Genomic DNA, 18,607 nt, shown 5'->3' on the forward strand with positions numbered 1-18,607 from the left:
TCTGTCATAGCAAAATGTATAATTTACACCATTGCTAAACATAAATTCCACACCAGTAGGTGCAAAATACCACCCATAAATCCTCCCCCAGGGCTTTTAATCTGCAGTGTTTTCAACGACTTGGTCAGATTAGTTTTCATAATGTCTGGTTATCAGCTTGGTGAAGATCAAATGTTAATGTGAACTCATGTTAAAGGAGAAAATGAAAATGGTTTAGCACCACATCAGCTCCTGTGATTTATGTTGTGCATTTGCTGTGAAAAGAAAAAAGAGAAGGTTTTTTTCTTTCTTTTAGAAACTGTGGTCATGAAAATCTCACAAAAGAAGAAGCTAATACTCGTAGCTGTTGGAAATAAAAAGGCTCTGACTGGTTTCTGTCCTGATAACGAATTGATGAACGAGAATGCAGACACGAGGCTGCATGCGGACTGACGCTCCAGCCCCAAATCTGGAACCCATAAAGCCTCAGACATCTCTGCAACATTAGACACGGCCCTTCCCATTGGCTGAGAGCGCCACTTACCCCCTTACTCCATCGCCCGCCCAGATAACATTCACTTCCTGCTTTTCCTGCCTGTCCCGGGCCGGACCACGCCCTCTGGACGTCTGCGGAGCCAATGAGGAGCGGTCGCAGGCCCCGGGTGAGTGTTTGGGTATAAAAGAAGTGGAGGTGGACCTGCCTGTCAGATGGTTTGTTGTTGTTCTGTCTGCCAGGTTGAGAGAGGGGGGAATGTGAAAGTGAGAAATTTAACTAGGTGACGAGGAAACAGGAGCGACGTCCAATCCGATGGAGCCTCAGCAGCCGTAACTTTGTTTGACGGAGGGGAAGACTTTTTGTTGCACAAGCTTGTCAAGCTCGGGTTCGGGTGAAGCTGTCAGCCGTCGCGTGAGAGCCGCCGTACAGCCGTGCAGTGGAGCGTGGGAAGTCTTTGGTGGACGGTACTACGATGAGAGAAGAGGTGTCCTGCACCAACTCCCCCGAAGGAGGGCTGGGGGCCAGCGAGGAAGAGCTGGAGAGGGGATCGAAGAAGAGCCTCCAGACGGGAAACCGAAAACGCTCCCCTTACCCCAAGAAGGACGGGCTGGGCCAGGCGGAGGAGAGCAGCACCGGCGGCAGCCCCACCAGCCTGCTGCCGGCCGGGCCCAAGCGGGTGAAGAAGAGCCCGACGACGGTGGTGTCGTTGGCCCCGACGTCGCTGGGGCCCCGGCCGGACCAGCAGCAGCCGTTCGAGGACCTCCACTCCCAGCGCGTCATCGCCAACGTGCGAGAGCGCCAACGCACCCAGTCGCTGAACGACGCCTTCGCCTCCCTACGCAAGATCATCCCCACGCTACCGTCGGACAAGCTGAGCAAGATCCAGATCCTGAAGCTGGCCTCGCGCTACATCGACTTCCTCTACCAGGTGCTGCAGAGCGACGAGATGGACGCCAAGCTGGCCAGCTGCAACTACCTGGCCCACGAAAGACTCAGCTACGCCTTCTCCGTCTGGAGGATGGAGGGCGCCTGGGCCATGTCCACCAGCCACTAGGATCCCTCAAACTCTCCTCCTAAATCCTCTCGTGTCCACATCTCCACCCCAACTAACTGTGCCTCTGTCTGTGTTTTTTTGCGCCCACTTCCTGACCTCTGAACCTCTTGAACCTCTTGACTTCCACGTTCCTCTGGTCTGGTCTGACCTCAATCTTTTCCGTCTCAAACCTCTTGCATTCGTTTCTCACTCTTCATGCTTGTTTTCTCTGTTGTGCTTCCGTCACATTTTCACTCCACTAACATCCATAGTTTGGATCATGTGCGACTAAAAAAAACCCCCCCCAAAAAACCCTGTTTCCAAACTTCACCCTCCTTTGTTTCCACTCTTCTCCACTGTCGGTCCCAGTTTAGTCCAGTGCAACCAGATGCTTCACTGCAGCCCCTCAGGTATGGATACAACTTTAACACACACAACTTAAACACAAACACAAAATACACAATGGTGCACAGATACGATACATGCAAGAACAGAAACAGAAATCATACACTCAAACACACACTTCTGTTTCGCTATACCAGCACATGGACGTCAACAACACGTTTCATCTGTGTCGTTCTTTATTTTCATGTTCTGAAAACTTGTCAGTCGATTATTTTGCATCAGACTTTTAGCTCGGTGAATAAATAACGATAAAAACTCCAAAGAACCAGATAAAAAGCTGGAAATCCCCAAACAACACTTTTTATAATCTTAATTTGGACTCAACAGGGAAAGGAAAACGTTAAAATTAAATTGAAGTGAAATGTCTTTATGAACAAATTGTAAAGTAATTATAAGAAACTCCATAGAAATACAAAGAAATTTAATCTTTTTTGCTTTTGTTTTTTAAAATTAAAAAATTTCTTTTCCATTATGAAAAACTTGCTCAGGCTATTTCATGATATTTTATCTAAAAAATTAATATAAATAGTGTTTCAGTTGATTGAATATAAATGGATTAGTCCAGTTCACATTTTGACTCCTGCAGAAAAAGTTCAACAAGTTCACGAAACAAAATTATTTTCAATTTCCGCTGTTTTTTTTCTTTTTAATTCTGTAAAGTGTAACATGTTGTTAATTGTTGATGTTTAGTTGTTACTTTTAACTCCATAAATAATCAGAAAACACATAAATGAAGTGCTGGGTCTGAGTCACCTGGTTAAAATTAATTCTGCCATTTTGGGAGGGACAAGAAAAGAAGAAGTTGATCAATGTGTTGTCAGATAAAAATCTGTGAAGCTTTATATTCAGAAGGAGAAAAAGACTCAAGCTAAACAAAACGTGTCACATGAAATTTAGAAAAATGAATAAAAATGTTAAGAAATGAGAAATACATCATTAAAAAAATCAGAAAGCAACGTATTAAAACATCAGTAAAGAGACATAAACAAAAACACCTTTATAAAATCTGTATCCCCATCACTCTGATCAACTCGAGCGACTCGTCTACTATAAATATACAGTATATATACGTTTGATTAAAAGCTCGAAGCCACAACATGAAACATGAAGAACAGGACTTGGCTCCGCTCTGAGGCCCAATCAAAGGTGGAGCTGCTCACAGTGTTGTTTCACTTTATTAACTGAAATGAACTAACAGCACATTATCATGGAAATCTAAACGGAGAGCTGCTCCACTGTTTGACAGACCTCTGATGTATTTAAGACAAATGTTTTCCTCCAGAATCTGGTGGGATCGACTTCACACGGCCCCTCTCTGGTTTTTTTCAAGCCGCTTTTAACAGACACCAGATTCCTGCAGCACAGGTACAGCATGAAAGGAGGGAAAGGAAGAAAGGAAGAAAGAAAGAGAGAGAGAGGGAGGAAAAGAGGGAGGGAGGGTGAAAAAAAAGAAAGTGTGGGCACATCTCTCTCTCCCTCTCTCTCTCTCTCCCTCTCTCCCTGCAGCCTTGCCCTCTCTCCTCAGGATCTTGTATCGTGCAATCAGGCCCCGCCGGGGCCCAGACAAGCAGGAACCTTTAGATTGGAAACAGTTGTGAGGTATTAGGAAGGTGTGTGTAGCAGGGTTAGGGTCAGGCACATGGGCCTGTGTGTGTGTGTGTGTGTGTGTGTGTGTGTGTGTGTGTGTACATGTGCACTGGTGTGTATTTGTGTATGTGTTTGCAGTAGGGTTTAATTAGCTTGTGTATGTAAGTCTCTCTCTCTCTGTGTGTATATGTGTGTGTGCATCTGAACACATCTGTAAACAGGACTATGCTGCGTACAGATGTTGTCTCAGTGGTTTTTATCTCACTCACTCATCTGCTGCTGCTGCTGCTGCTGCTGCTTTTATTTTGATAAGACTTAGAGTTACATTTCATATGCAAAGAGGCAGCCAGGAAGTCTTTCAAAATAAAACGTGACAACATGTAAGATAAGTGTTCAACACAAGGAGACTGAGTGTGTATGTGCATGTGTGTGTGAAATGAGTGTGTGCTTGACACGCTGCAGGGAATACACACCTTTAATCAGCAGGATGACAGGTCAAGGTAAACACATGACAAACAGACACACACACACACACACACACACACACACTCTGACACAGATTACAAGCCCATTACACACTGTGCAGGAATCAGTGAATCACACATAAAAACTACCAGTACAACATCCTATACATTACACTGTCCAGACACACACACACACATACACATACACATACACACATACACATACACACATGCACTCATGCAGCCGTGGGCCATGTGCACACTCCAGGTGTTCCCCTCTGTGTTATTATCAAACCTCCAGCGGCCTCCACTCTGCAGAGCTGCGGATGGAGAAAGCCAAGGCCCCCAGCACGTGGAGCCGAATGTCCTTGAACGCAGCGCGGTAGTTATTACCCACCACTTTGCCTGCTCTGCCTGTTGTCATCAGCTCTGCAGGAGCTGCCGCGGAAAGTGCCAGAAACCCGAGGCCCCTGGTTCTGACCTGAACGTCCAATTTTTTTTTTTTTTTTTGAAAGGAGGAGATGAGGCTTGAGAGAGAGAGAGAGAGAGAGTCAGGAAAACTTCAAAGACACAGAGTGTGTGTGTGTGCATGTGTGTGTGAGTGAGGGGGTTTTTTTATTTTATTTTTTAAAGAGCGTGCATGTATAAGAGGGTATATGAACTTTTCACAGTCTGTCACTTCTACATGTGCAACATATCAGAGACGTCAAGGATGAAAATTTTATGAGTTACAACTTAAAAAACTCCACGATCATGAAAACACTTCAAAATAAGAGTCAGTTTTTTTTTTGTTTTTTTTCTTGGTTTCTTTTGAAAAACCAAGTCAGTGATTTATTGCAGCGGTTATTTTTTAAGGCTGTGATTTGTGTCGATGAATTGGATGGCAGTAAATTGTAAAAAAAAAAAATCTTCCTGTTATTTTTCCCATCACATCATAATTGGTTTGACCTGACTTCAGGGGAAAAGCAACAAGTTTCCTCTTTATTTATTTATTTTTTTTGCACTTTTTCAGTAACATGCACCCACATATGGATATGAGTGAGTGTGCACTGTGTGACACTTGTGAGTTTTTTTTTTTTTTTTTTTTTGATGAGTATGATTTCATGACATGTGGGTGTCTGGCTCAGTGTGAGACTTTTAGAGTGAGAGGATTGTTTTGTTTGAGTTGGAGGAAGAAAAAAAAAAACACACATACACAATAGTCTCTCTTCTGTTTATACTATAATCAAAATGCCTGTCACTGCTCTTTCCTCTGCCGGAACCTCTGGCTCTGCTGCGTCCATGTGTGTGTATGTGTGTGTGTGTGTGTTTTACAGTTTGGACTGACCAGCTGTTGGACGCTCTTCTGTGCATATTAAATCTTTGGCTTTCACTCAGGACTGATTTGGGACCAGATGTAAAGTCTCTGCGGCTCATCTGCGTTTTTAAAAGCCTCATCCAGAAGTTGTGGCTTCTGATAGTCATCTTTATTTTTAGAGAGCCAAGCTATGAGCTGCACGGGCGCAGGTGGGAGGGTTTGTGTGCATGTGTGTGTATATGTGAGTGCATATATGTGTGTATGTGTGCATTTAACTACTGCATGGATATGTGCTTGTTTGTATGTGTTGGCCTTTCTCAGGCAGCTGCAGGGACACAGAGCCAGAGGAGAGGAGAGGAGGGGAAGGGGGGAGAAATTTATACTTCTGGTTTGACACGTAGGCAACAAAATGCCACAAAAGTAAAGTTCAAAACGCATCAGGGTCTGTCGAACGTTCACGCGCAAGAAACAAAACAAAACAAACCCGAGACGGATTTGCTATTTTAAATGAAAGATGATTATCAAAGTGTAAAATAAAAACTGGAAAACTTTTTTTTTAAAAGTGTCGCTCATAGGTGGACGATCAGAGTCCAGGGCAGAACTCTTAACGATAAATATAAAAACTAGCACCTAGATTTCACAAATTTTTCACATTTAAAAGGCTGTAACCTTCACTTTCTTTGCATTTCAGCTTTAAATTTCTCAAATGATTAACTAGTTCTCAAAATATTTTCAGATAAGGAAAAATAAAATGAAAGATTTGCTGCTTTTCTCTTTTCCACATCTTCCTAAACTTAATATTTTGGCGGGTTTGGATCAGACTGTGGGCTCTGGGAGATTAAAGTGTATACAGTATAGGATTACAGTGGCCACTTAAGGTTATGGTTAATTTAAAGGGGGATGAATAGAAGTCCTTTAAGGGAAATAAAAAGAAAGTATAGCAAGAACAAAGTCTATTTAAATATAGAGAGGACAGTACAGATTGTGACTTTAAATATCACCTGAAACTTTGTGTAAAAAAAAAAGGAAAAAAAAGAAAGAAAGCAGCGGAAAGCAACTCAAAAACCAGATTTATTAAATATGTAACACATACCTTTGTGCTGGTTTTACTACATAATAAAGCCATGTGATGGGACGACGCCCACAAACACTGGTTTAGCTGGGCTCAGAGAAACAACATGGTGTCATTAAGCAGCAGTGAGAGCGGCCAGATGAAATGTTGTGCTTGTTAAAACGAGAGACGTCGAGGAGCTGAAGGGATTTTGTTGGATTTTTTTTGTTTGTTTTGTTTTGTTCCACTTTCCAGGAGACAGAAGTGTTTGTTTGTTTGTGCACAGATGTTTACAGCGTCAACAACACAACTGAACAGACGTTCACTCACTCATTCACTGATAAAACGGCCTCTTATCTGACTGATGTTAACTCATCTGTGTTTCTCATCTCTGCAGAAAACCCACAAAATGGAAAAACCTCGACACTCAAAGTATAAATCTGTTCCTGCTTCACCAGACGTCCCCACTTCTTTTTTTTTATCTTTTATTTTTTAATCTTTTTAAAAAAAAAAAACACAACTTCCTTTTTATTTTTCTCTTCTCTCTCTCCGGACACGTGCTCGACTCAGTGACACTGAGATGTTTTCATGACTCTGAACTGGGTTTTTTTTCGCGCCGAGTTGTTTCTGAAACACAGAGAGGCGAGGAGTCCGGTCACAGTGCTGAACATTTTAAAGAAAAAACAAAGAAACAAACAAAGATACAAAGAAACAAAAGAAACAAACAGCTGGCCTGCGGTGACAATGAAACAAAATGGCTGCTGGTTCGAGTGCCTTGGGTAACAACAACCATGATAACCATCAGCATCCAGCGGGATGATGACTCAGTGCCAGACAGACGTTTACGATGACTAATGATAATGGCACAGTGATGGTTAGAGGGCGGTCACAGCCAATGAATGTTTACAGCTAAAATGCTAATAAGCTAATCGCTCTGGCTCTCAAAGCCCCCGTCGCGTGGGAAAAAAGAAAAAAGAAGAGCAGGAGGAATCTGACGCAGATCTTCATCTTCTTCTTTGTTGTTGTTGTTGTGCTGTAGTAACTGGATAGCTTTCTGTGTATTTGGGATTTTTTTTAATTTTTTTTTTTTATGAGTGTATCTGTTTGTGAACTTGGTGAATGGACACTGTAACTCTGCTCATGCAATACACTTGGCTTTAATGGGGAAAAAAACAAACTAAATGTCCATGGGAAAATGACTCAAACCACTTTTAAATCAGTTTCTCTGTTACAAAAGTTGTATTTTTAAGAAAAAAGCAAAAAATCATTGTTTGTCTGTCTGCTGTTTCCTGTAGCTTTTTAAAAAAAACATAGTGATTACAGCCACAGTATAGAGGATTCATTTGTAACCATAACTAGTCTTAATTGCTGTTCGCTTATGTTTCTTCTGTATTTGCTTTTGATCAGCTCCTGTGGACAATAAATGTTTTTCTTTGTGCTGTATATATATATACTGTATATGAAGTGCAATATTTTGGTAATCAATCAATCGATTGATAACACATCACACAGAAAGGTTTGAGAAATGAGATATAATATGAAAAGGAAGCTGTGGTGGATTTGCTGCAATAAAATAATCAAAGATTCAAACAAAGAAAGTTCAAAAGAGCATGGCATTGGGAATAAGTCAATCGATATATCGTATTCAAATGTATATAATTAACCTTTATTAAGGCTTGTTTTGGAGACAAAAATAGTAGAAAAGACAAAACAACAACAAAATAAAGTAATTATGTACACTGTACAGAAATAAATCAGACAGTCAGTTCTGATCAAACTGGACTTGGCCTGCAGTTTTAATTAAGGTCCAGTTTGTCGATGCTACTTCACACAGGTTGTTGGTCAGCGTGATACTTCGAGGCACACGGGCTCATGGTTTGGTCTCTGCGTACTGGACGCGTGGGATTCATTCTTAAGATCAGATACAAAACAAAAAAAACAAACAAACAAAAAAAATGGTCGTTAAGACAAAGGATGAGACACAAGACGTGTCAGGTCACTGTCATCGTGATGACGCTACGTGAAGGCGACACTGAGGGACTGAACTGTAGACGGTGTCATGTGTTTTTCACATTTTCACGTTAGACTAACGAAAAGGTTTGAGTTGCGTTCAACGTCACGCAACATAAAGAAATAAAGAAAAACAGCAAACATACTGTGTTTAAAAAAAAAAAAAAAATCTATAGCACCATCAAAACTGTGTTACACATGCAAAGAGCACTTCAAAGACAGGATCTGTAAGTATAAATAGAAGCCATGTAGGTTTTTTTTCCTTTCTTTTTTTTTTTTGAGAAATGAATTTGTTTACATATCCATCCTGTGCTTTTTGGTGCTGCTCAACTGTTTGGACAGAAAAAAAGAAAAAGAAAGAAAGAAACATTCACAAACTCTTCACAAAGTCTTTGAAGTTCTTTAAGCCATGCCAGTCCAGGGACGGCACATTGTTCTCATAAACTTTGGTTGCGCTTAACCTGTGTCCAATTGCATTGTGTTGGATACTCGACTATCTCAGTATTATTTGCTTCGCCATTCTCACTGCTAAAACGTCCCTGTTTGGTCCAGGCGGCAAAGAAAGAAAGAAAAAAAAAAAAACACATCCCGGCATCCCACTGACGATAAACAGAACAGCGCAATTCAAAAAAAAAAAAAAAAAAAAGACGAACAAAGGACAACTCGCTTTATCCCTGTTACAAAAGAAAGAAACGTATAAAAGGAATTTTCTTTTTTTTTTTTTTTTACAAAATACAGCAGGAATGCTCGTCCACAGGTAGAAACACTGGTCCACTACACAAACATGATCAAAGTTCAGAGTTTAAGACCAAAGTCGTCCTGCCCCTCCCCTCCCGTCCCGCTCTGTCCTCGGGGCAGTTTAAGTGCACTTTGTGTGTGTGTGTGCTTGTGATTGTCATAAAGCCCATGTGGCTTTGGATGTGAGTCTCCATCCAGGAACGTCTGCCATCAACCCCCTGACGGAGGAGACGTGATCTGCATTTTAACTTTTTACAATCATTTCTGAGTGGTCAAGCTGCACCGAGGCATCATGGGTGACTCGTTTTTTGCTGACGTCGTTTGTGTTTATATATCTATACATATATGTATAAAAAAAAATATCTGCCCTGATGGTGATGCTCCAGTGATTAGAGGTTATTAGCTCATCATGGTGACTAAAAGGCCACTGATACACAACAGATACAGTATGTCCTGTACGTTTTAAGATGCACCTCTGACGTGTCCTTCTTCTTCTTCTTCTTCTTCTTCTATCTGTCCGCGAGCCATAACAATAACTGCAGCCGTCTGAAGTCTCGCCGCATGTGCTCGCCTGACAGGCCGAGAGGAGAAGAAAAGATTTAAGAAAATATGTGGACATACAAAACAATATGAAACATATGTATCTCAGCCTTCACTGTAGCTTCACTCTGGATTACTGGTTCGTAAACAAAAAAAAAGAGAGAAAAACTCATGCTGACTGACATTCACAAAAATGTGAGTCATAGGTCAAATGAATGAATATGCAAATTAATTAAAAATATTAGCAAATGAGATGTTTGTCAACATCAGTCTTCTCCATGTCGTCCAGTTCACATTACACAACGGTACAGTGCAACAAAACAAAAAAAGAAAAAGAAAATGCTAAGAGAAGATGTTTCCTTCATTGGATCTTTGTCAGCTGCAGACAGATGACATCATCAGAGCAGGACACGTTTTTAAGTGCGGCGCGGACGTATCTGTTCTCCCTCACAGACACGTCCTGCGGGGACGACTCTTTTCCGCTCAGAGCGTTTGGCTCCGGTAAGACGAGGCGACCTCTGGCCCCGGCGCCGCGCTTCAAGGCCACAGTCCGAATGTTTAAAAGTCACAGAGCTGCGTGTTCATGCTACGTCATGTTGGCAGCTCCGAATGCTACGAGAAGTTGAACGTCCTTCATTATTAGTCTCAGGTCTCTGGGGTCTTTATACCCAAACGCGTCGTCCAGTGACTGACTGAAGAGTCCGCGGAGGCGTCATGAGAGTACGAACGACGTCCAGGTGTCTGAATCAGAGCGGTCAGACTGCAGCCAGTAGTAATGATGCAGGTGGAGGAGTTTCTGTGAGGCGATGAATACAGTGGTTGAACTGAGGAGGACATCTGGTTCCACTGATGGTCCAAAATGCATAGCTCTGCATGTGTGTGTGTCTGTGAGTGTGTGTGTGTGTGTGTGTGTGTGTGTCTATGTGTGTGTGTGTGTGTGTGTGTGTCTGTTGAGGCAGCTGTCAAGCGACCGTTTCTTCAGAGAGAATCCTCTTTCTCCGTCAGCTTCTCCGGCTGCTTCCTTAAGTAACGAAGAGAGAAGAGAGGAGAAAGAAATATTTAATGTCATCATGTTACGTTAAAGTGTTTTAAGTTTGTCATTTGATACGTTAACGCGATGCAACGCCGTCGTCCTCACCTGTCGGACATGAGAGATCCCATCGACAGCGCGGCGATGGCGCTGACGGCCTCGCTGTCCGAGTCCCGTCTGAGCCGCCGCCGCTGGGCCTGCAGGTAGGACAGATCCAGCGTGGCGGCCGAGTCCTTCACACTCTGCCAGTACTCACCTGCCAGGGAGGAAAAGGAGGAAAAGGAGGGAGGAAGGAGAAGAGAGAGGGAGAGGAGGAAGGAAACAGGAGAGAGGAAGATTAATGGCCTCGGTCGTTGGCATTTCAGCGTTGTTTTCATCCTGAATGGTTCCTTCAGGGAAAGTGCCTGCGCCGCATTAATAAAAAAGGCACTACTTGGTGTTTGATCGAGCAGAGTTGTATCTGTTTGATCTGAATATAAGCACTGACTGTGATGTAAACAGCCCGTGGTCTAAATATCCATGTTGATAATTTGAAAAAAAATAAAAATAAACTCAAATCCAATCTGTCCTCTCGAGGTCTCCAGGCCCCGAAGTCCTGTGACACACAGTGGAAGTAAAAAATCAATCAGTGTTTGCAAATCTACGAGCATGTGTGTGTTCTGGCTGTGCACGCAACTCACACATATTTCACCCCGGGTCTAAATTATGGGCTTAACATTCTTGTGGCTTTGCAAATATTTTTAATTAATCTAATTTGGTTGGGATAACATTTGTGTGCAATCAGGAGGGGATGTTGCGAAGGTCGTGTGCCAGAGAAGTGTTTGAAGATAATTGGAGCCAGGGCGGGACGTACGTGTGTGAGTGAGTGTGTGTGCGTGTGTGCGAGTGTGAGTGTGTGTGAGGCGGTCTGTGTGTGGGACGGCTCGAGGGAGGGATGAATGGATGGATGGATGGATGGAGGGATGTGAAGGAGGAGAGGTGGCCAGAGAGCAGGACAGATGAGGAGACAGAGGAGAGAAATAAAAGAAAATCAAGTTGTAAAGAAGAAAAATGTGACGACGACACAGAGAAAGAGAGAGAGAAATCGCTTCTCATCGACGAATGTGACAAATGATCAATACGTGGGCGTTTTGATGCAAAACAAAACAATTAAAATCTCTGTACAACACTGTTGTAATTCTACAGCACTCAAGAGTTTCTCCCCGTCTGGTCTGAGGAGACAGAAAACGTGTTTATTGTTCAGACTGAACTAATTGTTTTGGGCGAAATCGATATAAAATTGACTTGTGTTGAGATTTCTTCCCCACATAGTATACGGTATCAAACACGCCGGTATTTGTTTCTAGCTGGAGCAACAGCAACAGGTGGATTTCCTCTCAAATAAAAACTTCAGCCAAAACCAAAAAGCACATAACTACTTGGCCGATACAGATCACTTCCTGAAAAACAATAAATTCCTGTTGTTTTGTATTGAAAACCTATTTATCTATGTGACCGGCTGACGTAAAATATTTTTGCATTTACATCACATATTTAGTGAGACGGTCGAAAAAACTGTATGTATGAGACTTTTTGCACCTGAACGAGTGAGCGAGTGAGTGAATAAGAGGCGAATAAGAGAAAAAGAAAAGATCAGAAACAGAGACAGAAACAGAAACAGACGTTTATAGAAAAGAAAAATGTTTGAGTGTGTGTTTTTTCTGGCTGTGTTGTTGTGTTCAGGAGTCGACTCACTCACCTTGAACCTGTATGACCCTCTGCAGCGACTGCACAGCGTTATCACAGGGCTTCTGGTCCAGGATGGACTGAGACAGCGGCTCCACCTGGGACACACAACGCATAATAAAACAGAGTTAGAAGACTGAACACACTGTGTAACCGTGCAACAAACACACACCAAATATCTCACCTCCATGCCCAACAAGGCGCTGACGCAGGCCTCAGAGGCGTCGCAGATGGCTTTGAGGTCGTGTCCCCCCTCCAGAGCCAGAACCACCCGACCCCCGGCCAGCGACATGAGCTGACGGGTGAGGAAGCCGAAACCTGGAAACAAAAAAAACCCCAAAACCAAACAAAACAAACACACAGACAGAGAGAAAAGTTGAGCCGGATATCGACTGGTCAGGAAAAGTTTATCTGTATCTGATACGATCAATGAGAATCTTTATTTTCCATTTCAGAGTGATGACTCCTCCTGCCTTAAAGACACAACTCAGATCGACTCAATTAGATTTAAGATGTTATCCACATCTTATGATTTAAAACTCCTTTCCAGTGTTTTCCTCAAGAAGTTTGGTTTGTTTTCACCAGAATTTATCAACAGACACCTGATGCTCATGTGAATACTAAAGAGTTTGTCCACCTGAAATCACTCTGTGAGGAGTAACTAAGCTTTAGGAGTGCACAGTTTGTCTCATAAATTAAAAATAAAGATGAACATGAAGGTAAAAATGAAGATAAACTCAGGTTATTATAAGGATATAAGATGGGAAAGGGAAACAGGTTGCACTTTTTCCACCATCAGAGGACACATGTAAGTGAAGACATGTGATGAGATGCTGTATGTAAATGAGTTAACTGAGCACTTACACTTGGCCGTGACCTTGTAGCCTCCCAGTGACGACGAGTGTCCCTCGACGGCATCGAACCCGGCCGACACCAACACCACGTCAGGGGAAAACTCATGGGCAATGGGCATCACCACGGCTCTGAGGAGGAGGAAGACGACAGAGAGAGAGAGAGGAAGGGGGGGGAAACCAACACTGTCAATGTTATGTTGAGTTAATTCCCGCTGTGTGGGGCCGAGGCTGAATGTAAGATATCATGTTTTTCAACAGGTGTTTATGATTTGTGCGTTTAATATAATAATGTGAGAGAGGAAGTCATTGCACAACAAATATAACATCAGAAAAGATTTATTATTGCACAGAAGAGAATTTAAAGTTTGCATGTTAAGTTCGGAAAAAATAAACCGATGCACTGTATAGCTAAGGTGATTGATTTGCAACAGGAACATGTGTATGAAGTTGGATTTTTTTTTTTTCGGGATCGTTAACTGCAAACATTTACTTCATTGTAAACTCCCTCCGTTTGAAAAATGATGAAAGATAAATTATCTACGGCCACGTTCCAAGTGCTTGATCTCTGTTCTTGATTCCTCTCCTGCTCCTTGGTCAGTAGCCAACACTAGAAGGTGGAGTCGCTCCCAGGTGTGAATGTGTGCAAAAAAAAAAAAAGAAAGAAAGAAAGAAAGAGAAGAGAGAGAGAGAGCTGTGCAAATGTCTCCTGGATACATGAAGATCAAAAACACTTTCTGTTTTGTTTTGTTTTTGCAAAAAGTGACACCAGCAGATAAAAATGAGACCTGAGACGCCCACATACTGTATACACTCCACTAGTTCACTTTCCTCTATGCGTCTTATATGCTCTCCTCCTCACTTCCTCTCGTCTCCTGCTGCCAGTTATTTAGCAAGAGCGCATGGCCCATGCCGCGTTTGATTCTCTCTCTCCCTCCCTCTCCCTCTCTCTCTCTCAGCGGCAGTTCAAAGGAGCTTGTGTGGGTCTGGTTCCTATTAGGAGCTCGTCCCTCTTCTCACGTCACTGACAGCCAGCCATCTGGGATCCATTGGGCCTAATTACGCCGCCTTTGGATTCCCTAACAATGCACCCCCCACTTCTTGTCCTCTCTTCTGCTGCTCTGCTCTCCTCTCCTCTGCTCTGCTCTGCTCTGTTGCATTCTCCTCTCCTCCATATTCTGTCATTTGTCAGTAGCCACCTTGAAACACGCATGAAAATATGAGCACGCACCCACGCATGCTGCACAACGTTAAGGCCAATAATATATATCCTTTGAAAGTGGATGTAAGGCACGCGCGTATGTATGTGTATAGTGTGTATGTGTGTGCGCTGTGCTACCGGTGATTACATTGACCTTAAGTTCTGACCACCTCAGTAATCCTCCACACATAGAGAGAGAGAGAGAGAGAGACACTCACACACTACGTCATGACACTTAATCTGAACACAGCTGAGCTTTCTCTTGATTGTACTGGAGTCCCACCACACCGCTCTCAACCACAATATTTCCCCCTTTCTTTTTTTTTGACTAACACACCCCAACAACAGCAGAGAGAGACTCACATCATCAGCAGCAACAACAGCGAGCGACACAGCACAGCACAGCACAGCACAGGCCCCCCGAGTTCTTCTCCTCTTCCATCCCGAGGAGAAAACACACAGTCTGCTGGATCAGTCTGCTGCTGTCTAAATCATGTATTCAAATTGAATTACACAACTGGCACCGGACTAGATACTTAATTGTATAAACATGAATTCACGATGCATTAAATTTTTTGCCTGTATGGCGTGTTATGCATTTATTCGTACCAGTTAATCCGCAGAATGGTGGCAGCGTTTACTGAAAACACATTTTTAAAAAACCCTCACGTCTCGCTGCAGTCTAGCACAACTCCACATGACGGTTTTTTTTTTTTTTTGAATTCTTCATTAGTTAGTTGACAGTGGCAGTAAATGAGCGGTTGTTCCACACGATAACGCACGACAAAGAAGGGTCACTGGCCCGGATATGCACCCCGGATATCACAGCTACACGGTATGTGCCTCAAAACCACCGGACCACCGGGACGCTCCTTCGCCACAACGCTTTGATATGGGGAGAAGTTCCGAGGAGAAACACACAATTCGGTACAGTACTACAGTGTGGTTAACTGAGGAAGTTTTACACATGAAAACACTTGCCATTTCCCCAAACTGGATGAAAAAAAATACCAAAACCAGACGCCTGCTCAGGAAAAGGACCCGTTGTCTCTTAATTAGCATTCAGGGCTCCAGTAAACACTGGACTTAGTGTTTCCGAGCCGGGCCTACTGGGTCTATGTTTTTTTTTTTTTTTTTTACCAGTATGGGTTAGCTCATTAGCATCTTTCCTTTGACGAGGGGGCCCACCCACTGTGTGTGCTGCGTGCAGCACCGTGTCGAGCTCACATACTGTTTAATCATTTGGTGGTGAGCCAGTGTTGCTGACAGAAACACTCCCGAGTTCATTACAGTGCAGAGCAAAACCAAACTGTATTCATTCAGGAAAAAAAAAAAAATCAGCTTGAATGAAATGAAAAGTGCGGCGAGTGCGAAAGGTGTGTTTCACAAACACGCCGGCGAAAAACTGTCAATCACATTTTACCCTGATGACTGCCACGCAAGTCAGGAGTCAGGTTTGAAACCCACAGTACTACAGTAGAGATGCTGAACATGAGACAAGAGTGCAGGCAGAGAGTGGAAGAAGTGTAAGAAAAAACAAAGTGTTGTATTCAAGTGCAGATGGGAAGTTACGAGCCACAAAATTTGAGAGTGGGCTTAAAGCAGGAACAGAAAAATAATGACTTACTGTTTATCCACTTGGCGCACACACACACTTGTCATTCACATGGTGGAAAAAACCCGCATTTTCCTCCTCATCGTGAAAATAATGCTTTTGTGTTTTTTTGTTTTTTTTTACTTGACCTGGCTATAATCTCTGTTTATTCTAAAATCTGCTGGTTTTATTAGTTGAACTGATATAAATAACCGCTCTGACAGAAGCGTAACTCATTTGTTTTACAGGCGACTGTTGAATAATCGTCAAGAAGGTCACCTACATAAAGCTGGAAGTCTGATTTGTTACACTGCAATGACACTGAAAACTGTCAGCAGTGATGTATGCGAGTGTATATAAAGTGCTTGAATGTACTAATTAAACCAGTGGAGATCTTGAATTTTTAGATTTTGATTTGTTAAACACTAAACTATAATAAGAACAGAGACACAGAGAGGAGCTGAGTGTGAGTGTTTACCTGAATGCAGCCAGGTACTCAGCATCTCCCATAGGAGGACTCAGACCTCCCGTCCACCCGACATTCACGTTGAAGCCTTCTCCTGCACCTGCACCCACCTGGATGGAGGGAGAGAGGAGGAGGAGGAAGAGGAGGAGGGAGAGCAAAAAGAGAGACAGAGAGAGAGAGAAAAAAAGTCTCTGTGAATGTCAAGAAAGTTAATGAGTCCCAGTGAAAGTTGAGAAACTGTGCGACGATGACAGATTTGTGTCAAGTGTTCACAAAATCAGCGCGCCCCGTTGCAAAACTCGCAGCAATCGAGGGGGAAAGTGACTGCATCTCTTCAAGGCAACACCAGGGAGTGATTATGATTCCTAAATGAAAGACGGATGGCTGTTAATTCAACACCCCTGTCTCTCCATTTTGATTTTGATACAATTTGTCAAATGGCCTTATAAATCAGTCGGAGCCACAACACAGTTACACCCGTTTATGGTTCCCAAGCTTTAGGCTAAAAAGCTATATACTGGAAAAAAATATTTCACATTCAGGGAATCTGCTGCCGATATGTACTGCGTGCTGTAAAATCTCCTATTTACATGTCAAAAAATGTATATATTTGTATATCGCATGTCATATAAAACTCACATGCCGTCCCTCTCCACACTACTGATCCACATGTACTGTGTATATATGATTTCAGCGAGTTCTTATCTGCACCGAGTTTGGCGTCTGCTCTCAAAATGCCAAGCAGAAATCGACGCAGCTTTGACCTCACATACTTGGGGCAGAGTGAACCGAGGCCTGGGTCTTGGAGGGAGGATTCCTGCCTCTCTCTTTGTAGTCCTGCTAGCAGCCATTTAGCTGTTTCTCTGAGCCTTTCACCATCAGTCAATGTGTCAGTTTGAGGGGAGAATGAGGAGGGTGATTGACATGCTCTTGGCAACAAGGCGTGGTAATTTCCTTTGTGTGTGTGTGTGTGTGTGTGTGTGTACGTGTGTACGTGTGTGTGCATGTGTGTGCGTATGGGTGTGAGAGGATGTTTGAAAGAGAAAGAATGCTGATGAGCATCACAGAGCGTCTGTCTCCATTCTTCTCTCAGTGGACGGGATGTTCACAGGGCAAACGAAAAACACATGAGGCCTCCTGTCCTCTGCCAACTGGTAATGTACCCGCATGAACGCGCAAACGTGCACACGGCTACACACAAACACACACACACACACACACACACGGCTGCCGCGCACAAACACACAATTTCTGCTATTGCTCCGAGTCTCTTGTGCTCCTCTGTCCTCTTTCTCCCTTTCATGTTTTGAGCGTTGCTGGACTGGATTAGGCCTCCGCTGGTTTTCTGTGTGGTACGCGTTACACTCCGCTCTGTTATAGCGATGACATCACGCTCCTACCCCATGGTGCGTTATATACCTACACGGGGGACAGCGAGACTCCAGAGGTTTACCACACAGCTCCACAGAGGTTGAGGGGCCACTTTAGGCAAAGCCACATCCAAGCCAGCTGAGCGTTTTATGTACCGTCCCTCATCAGGGGATTTTATGGGAAAACATTGACTATTTTATCCTCTTATTATTGCGGAGGAGGATGGGAGCACGAGGAGGGGATGTGGTGGTGGGAAGGGGGGGCAGGGGGGGCTGGATGGGTGGTTAACACCATGGTGGCTTGGGGTCAATTCATCTGAATGGAGATAGTCATCACACTTGGTTTCTGGTAAGACCACAGGCAGAATTCATAGGCATTTTCAGTTTCCTGTATGCAAACAAAAGCATGCAATTCCACAGTACACATCCTGTTGTGAGGCTCCGACATCCAAAACCGTACAGTTTTTTTTTTTTTTTTTTTTCAAACAATCCAGGGAATCGTAGATCAAAAATGTATCTGGCTGACAAACACAATGTAACAGTGACAATGCACAAAGCTAAACAAGCTGATGTGATACATCTAAATTGTTCGGATTAACTTCGCGAGAGGCTTAAATCCTGATTTATACTGTAAATCATCCTAAATTACCGGATCACATTGTTTAGATTCCAGTGGTACAAAGTATAAAATGTGTTTGTTCTAATCATGGCAGATCTGGCTGGTCTGAGGTCCAGTTGGAGGGGGAGATATTTTTAATCCTCCAGCAGCC

General features: G+C 43.2%; 3 protein-coding genes across 4 annotated transcripts in view; 2 read left to right on the plus strand and 1 right to left on the minus strand.

Moving 5' to 3' along the window:
• Positions 1 to 18,607, plus strand: part of LOC146987004 (heme transporter hrg1-A-like) — a 349,260-nt gene that overhangs the window by 18,295 nt on the left and 312,358 nt on the right. The window lies entirely within an intron of this gene.
• LOC146987005 (twist-related protein 2-like) lies at positions 686 to 7,757 on the plus strand. Its single transcript, XM_085775958.1, has 2 exons — positions 686 to 1,918; positions 6,710 to 7,757. The coding sequence occupies exon 1, from the start codon at positions 948 to 950 to the stop codon at positions 1,527 to 1,529; it is 582 nt and encodes a 193-aa protein (XP_085632084.1). The 5' UTR covers positions 686 to 947; the 3' UTR covers positions 1,530 to 1,918; positions 6,710 to 7,757.
• LOC146987006 (histone deacetylase 7-like) overlaps positions 7,957 to 18,607 on the minus strand; it is a 41,635-nt gene continuing 30,984 nt past the window's right edge. The window contains exons 20-25 of one of the 2 annotated variants that reach the window (XM_085775955.1): positions 16,480 to 16,577; positions 13,220 to 13,338; positions 12,540 to 12,673; positions 12,369 to 12,453; positions 10,739 to 10,886; positions 7,957 to 10,621 (exon numbers count right to left, since the gene is read on the minus strand). In XM_085775955.1, the coding sequence (XP_085632081.1) occupies positions 10,579 to 10,621; positions 10,739 to 10,886; positions 12,369 to 12,453; positions 12,540 to 12,673; positions 13,220 to 13,338; positions 16,480 to 16,577 (627 nt within the window). In that variant the 3' untranslated portion in view covers positions 7,957 to 10,578. The remainder of the gene's footprint in view (positions 10,622 to 10,738; positions 10,887 to 12,368; positions 12,454 to 12,539; positions 12,674 to 13,219; positions 13,339 to 16,479; positions 16,578 to 18,607) is intronic. The other variant, XM_085775956.1, reaches the window with a different exon arrangement.

This window comes from Trachurus japonicus, chromosome 5, assembly GCF_045865225.1.
Source record: "Trachurus japonicus isolate A0001 chromosome 5, Traja_1.0".
NCBI classification, from domain to species: domain Eukaryota; kingdom Metazoa; phylum Chordata; class Actinopteri; order Carangiformes; family Carangidae; genus Trachurus; species Trachurus japonicus.

What these genes read in the sequence shown, in the direction of transcription:
- LOC146987005 (XM_085775958.1), top strand. Translation starts at nt 948, where the DNA reads ATGAGAGAAGAGGTGTCCTGCACCAACTCCCCCGAAGGAGGGCTGGGG.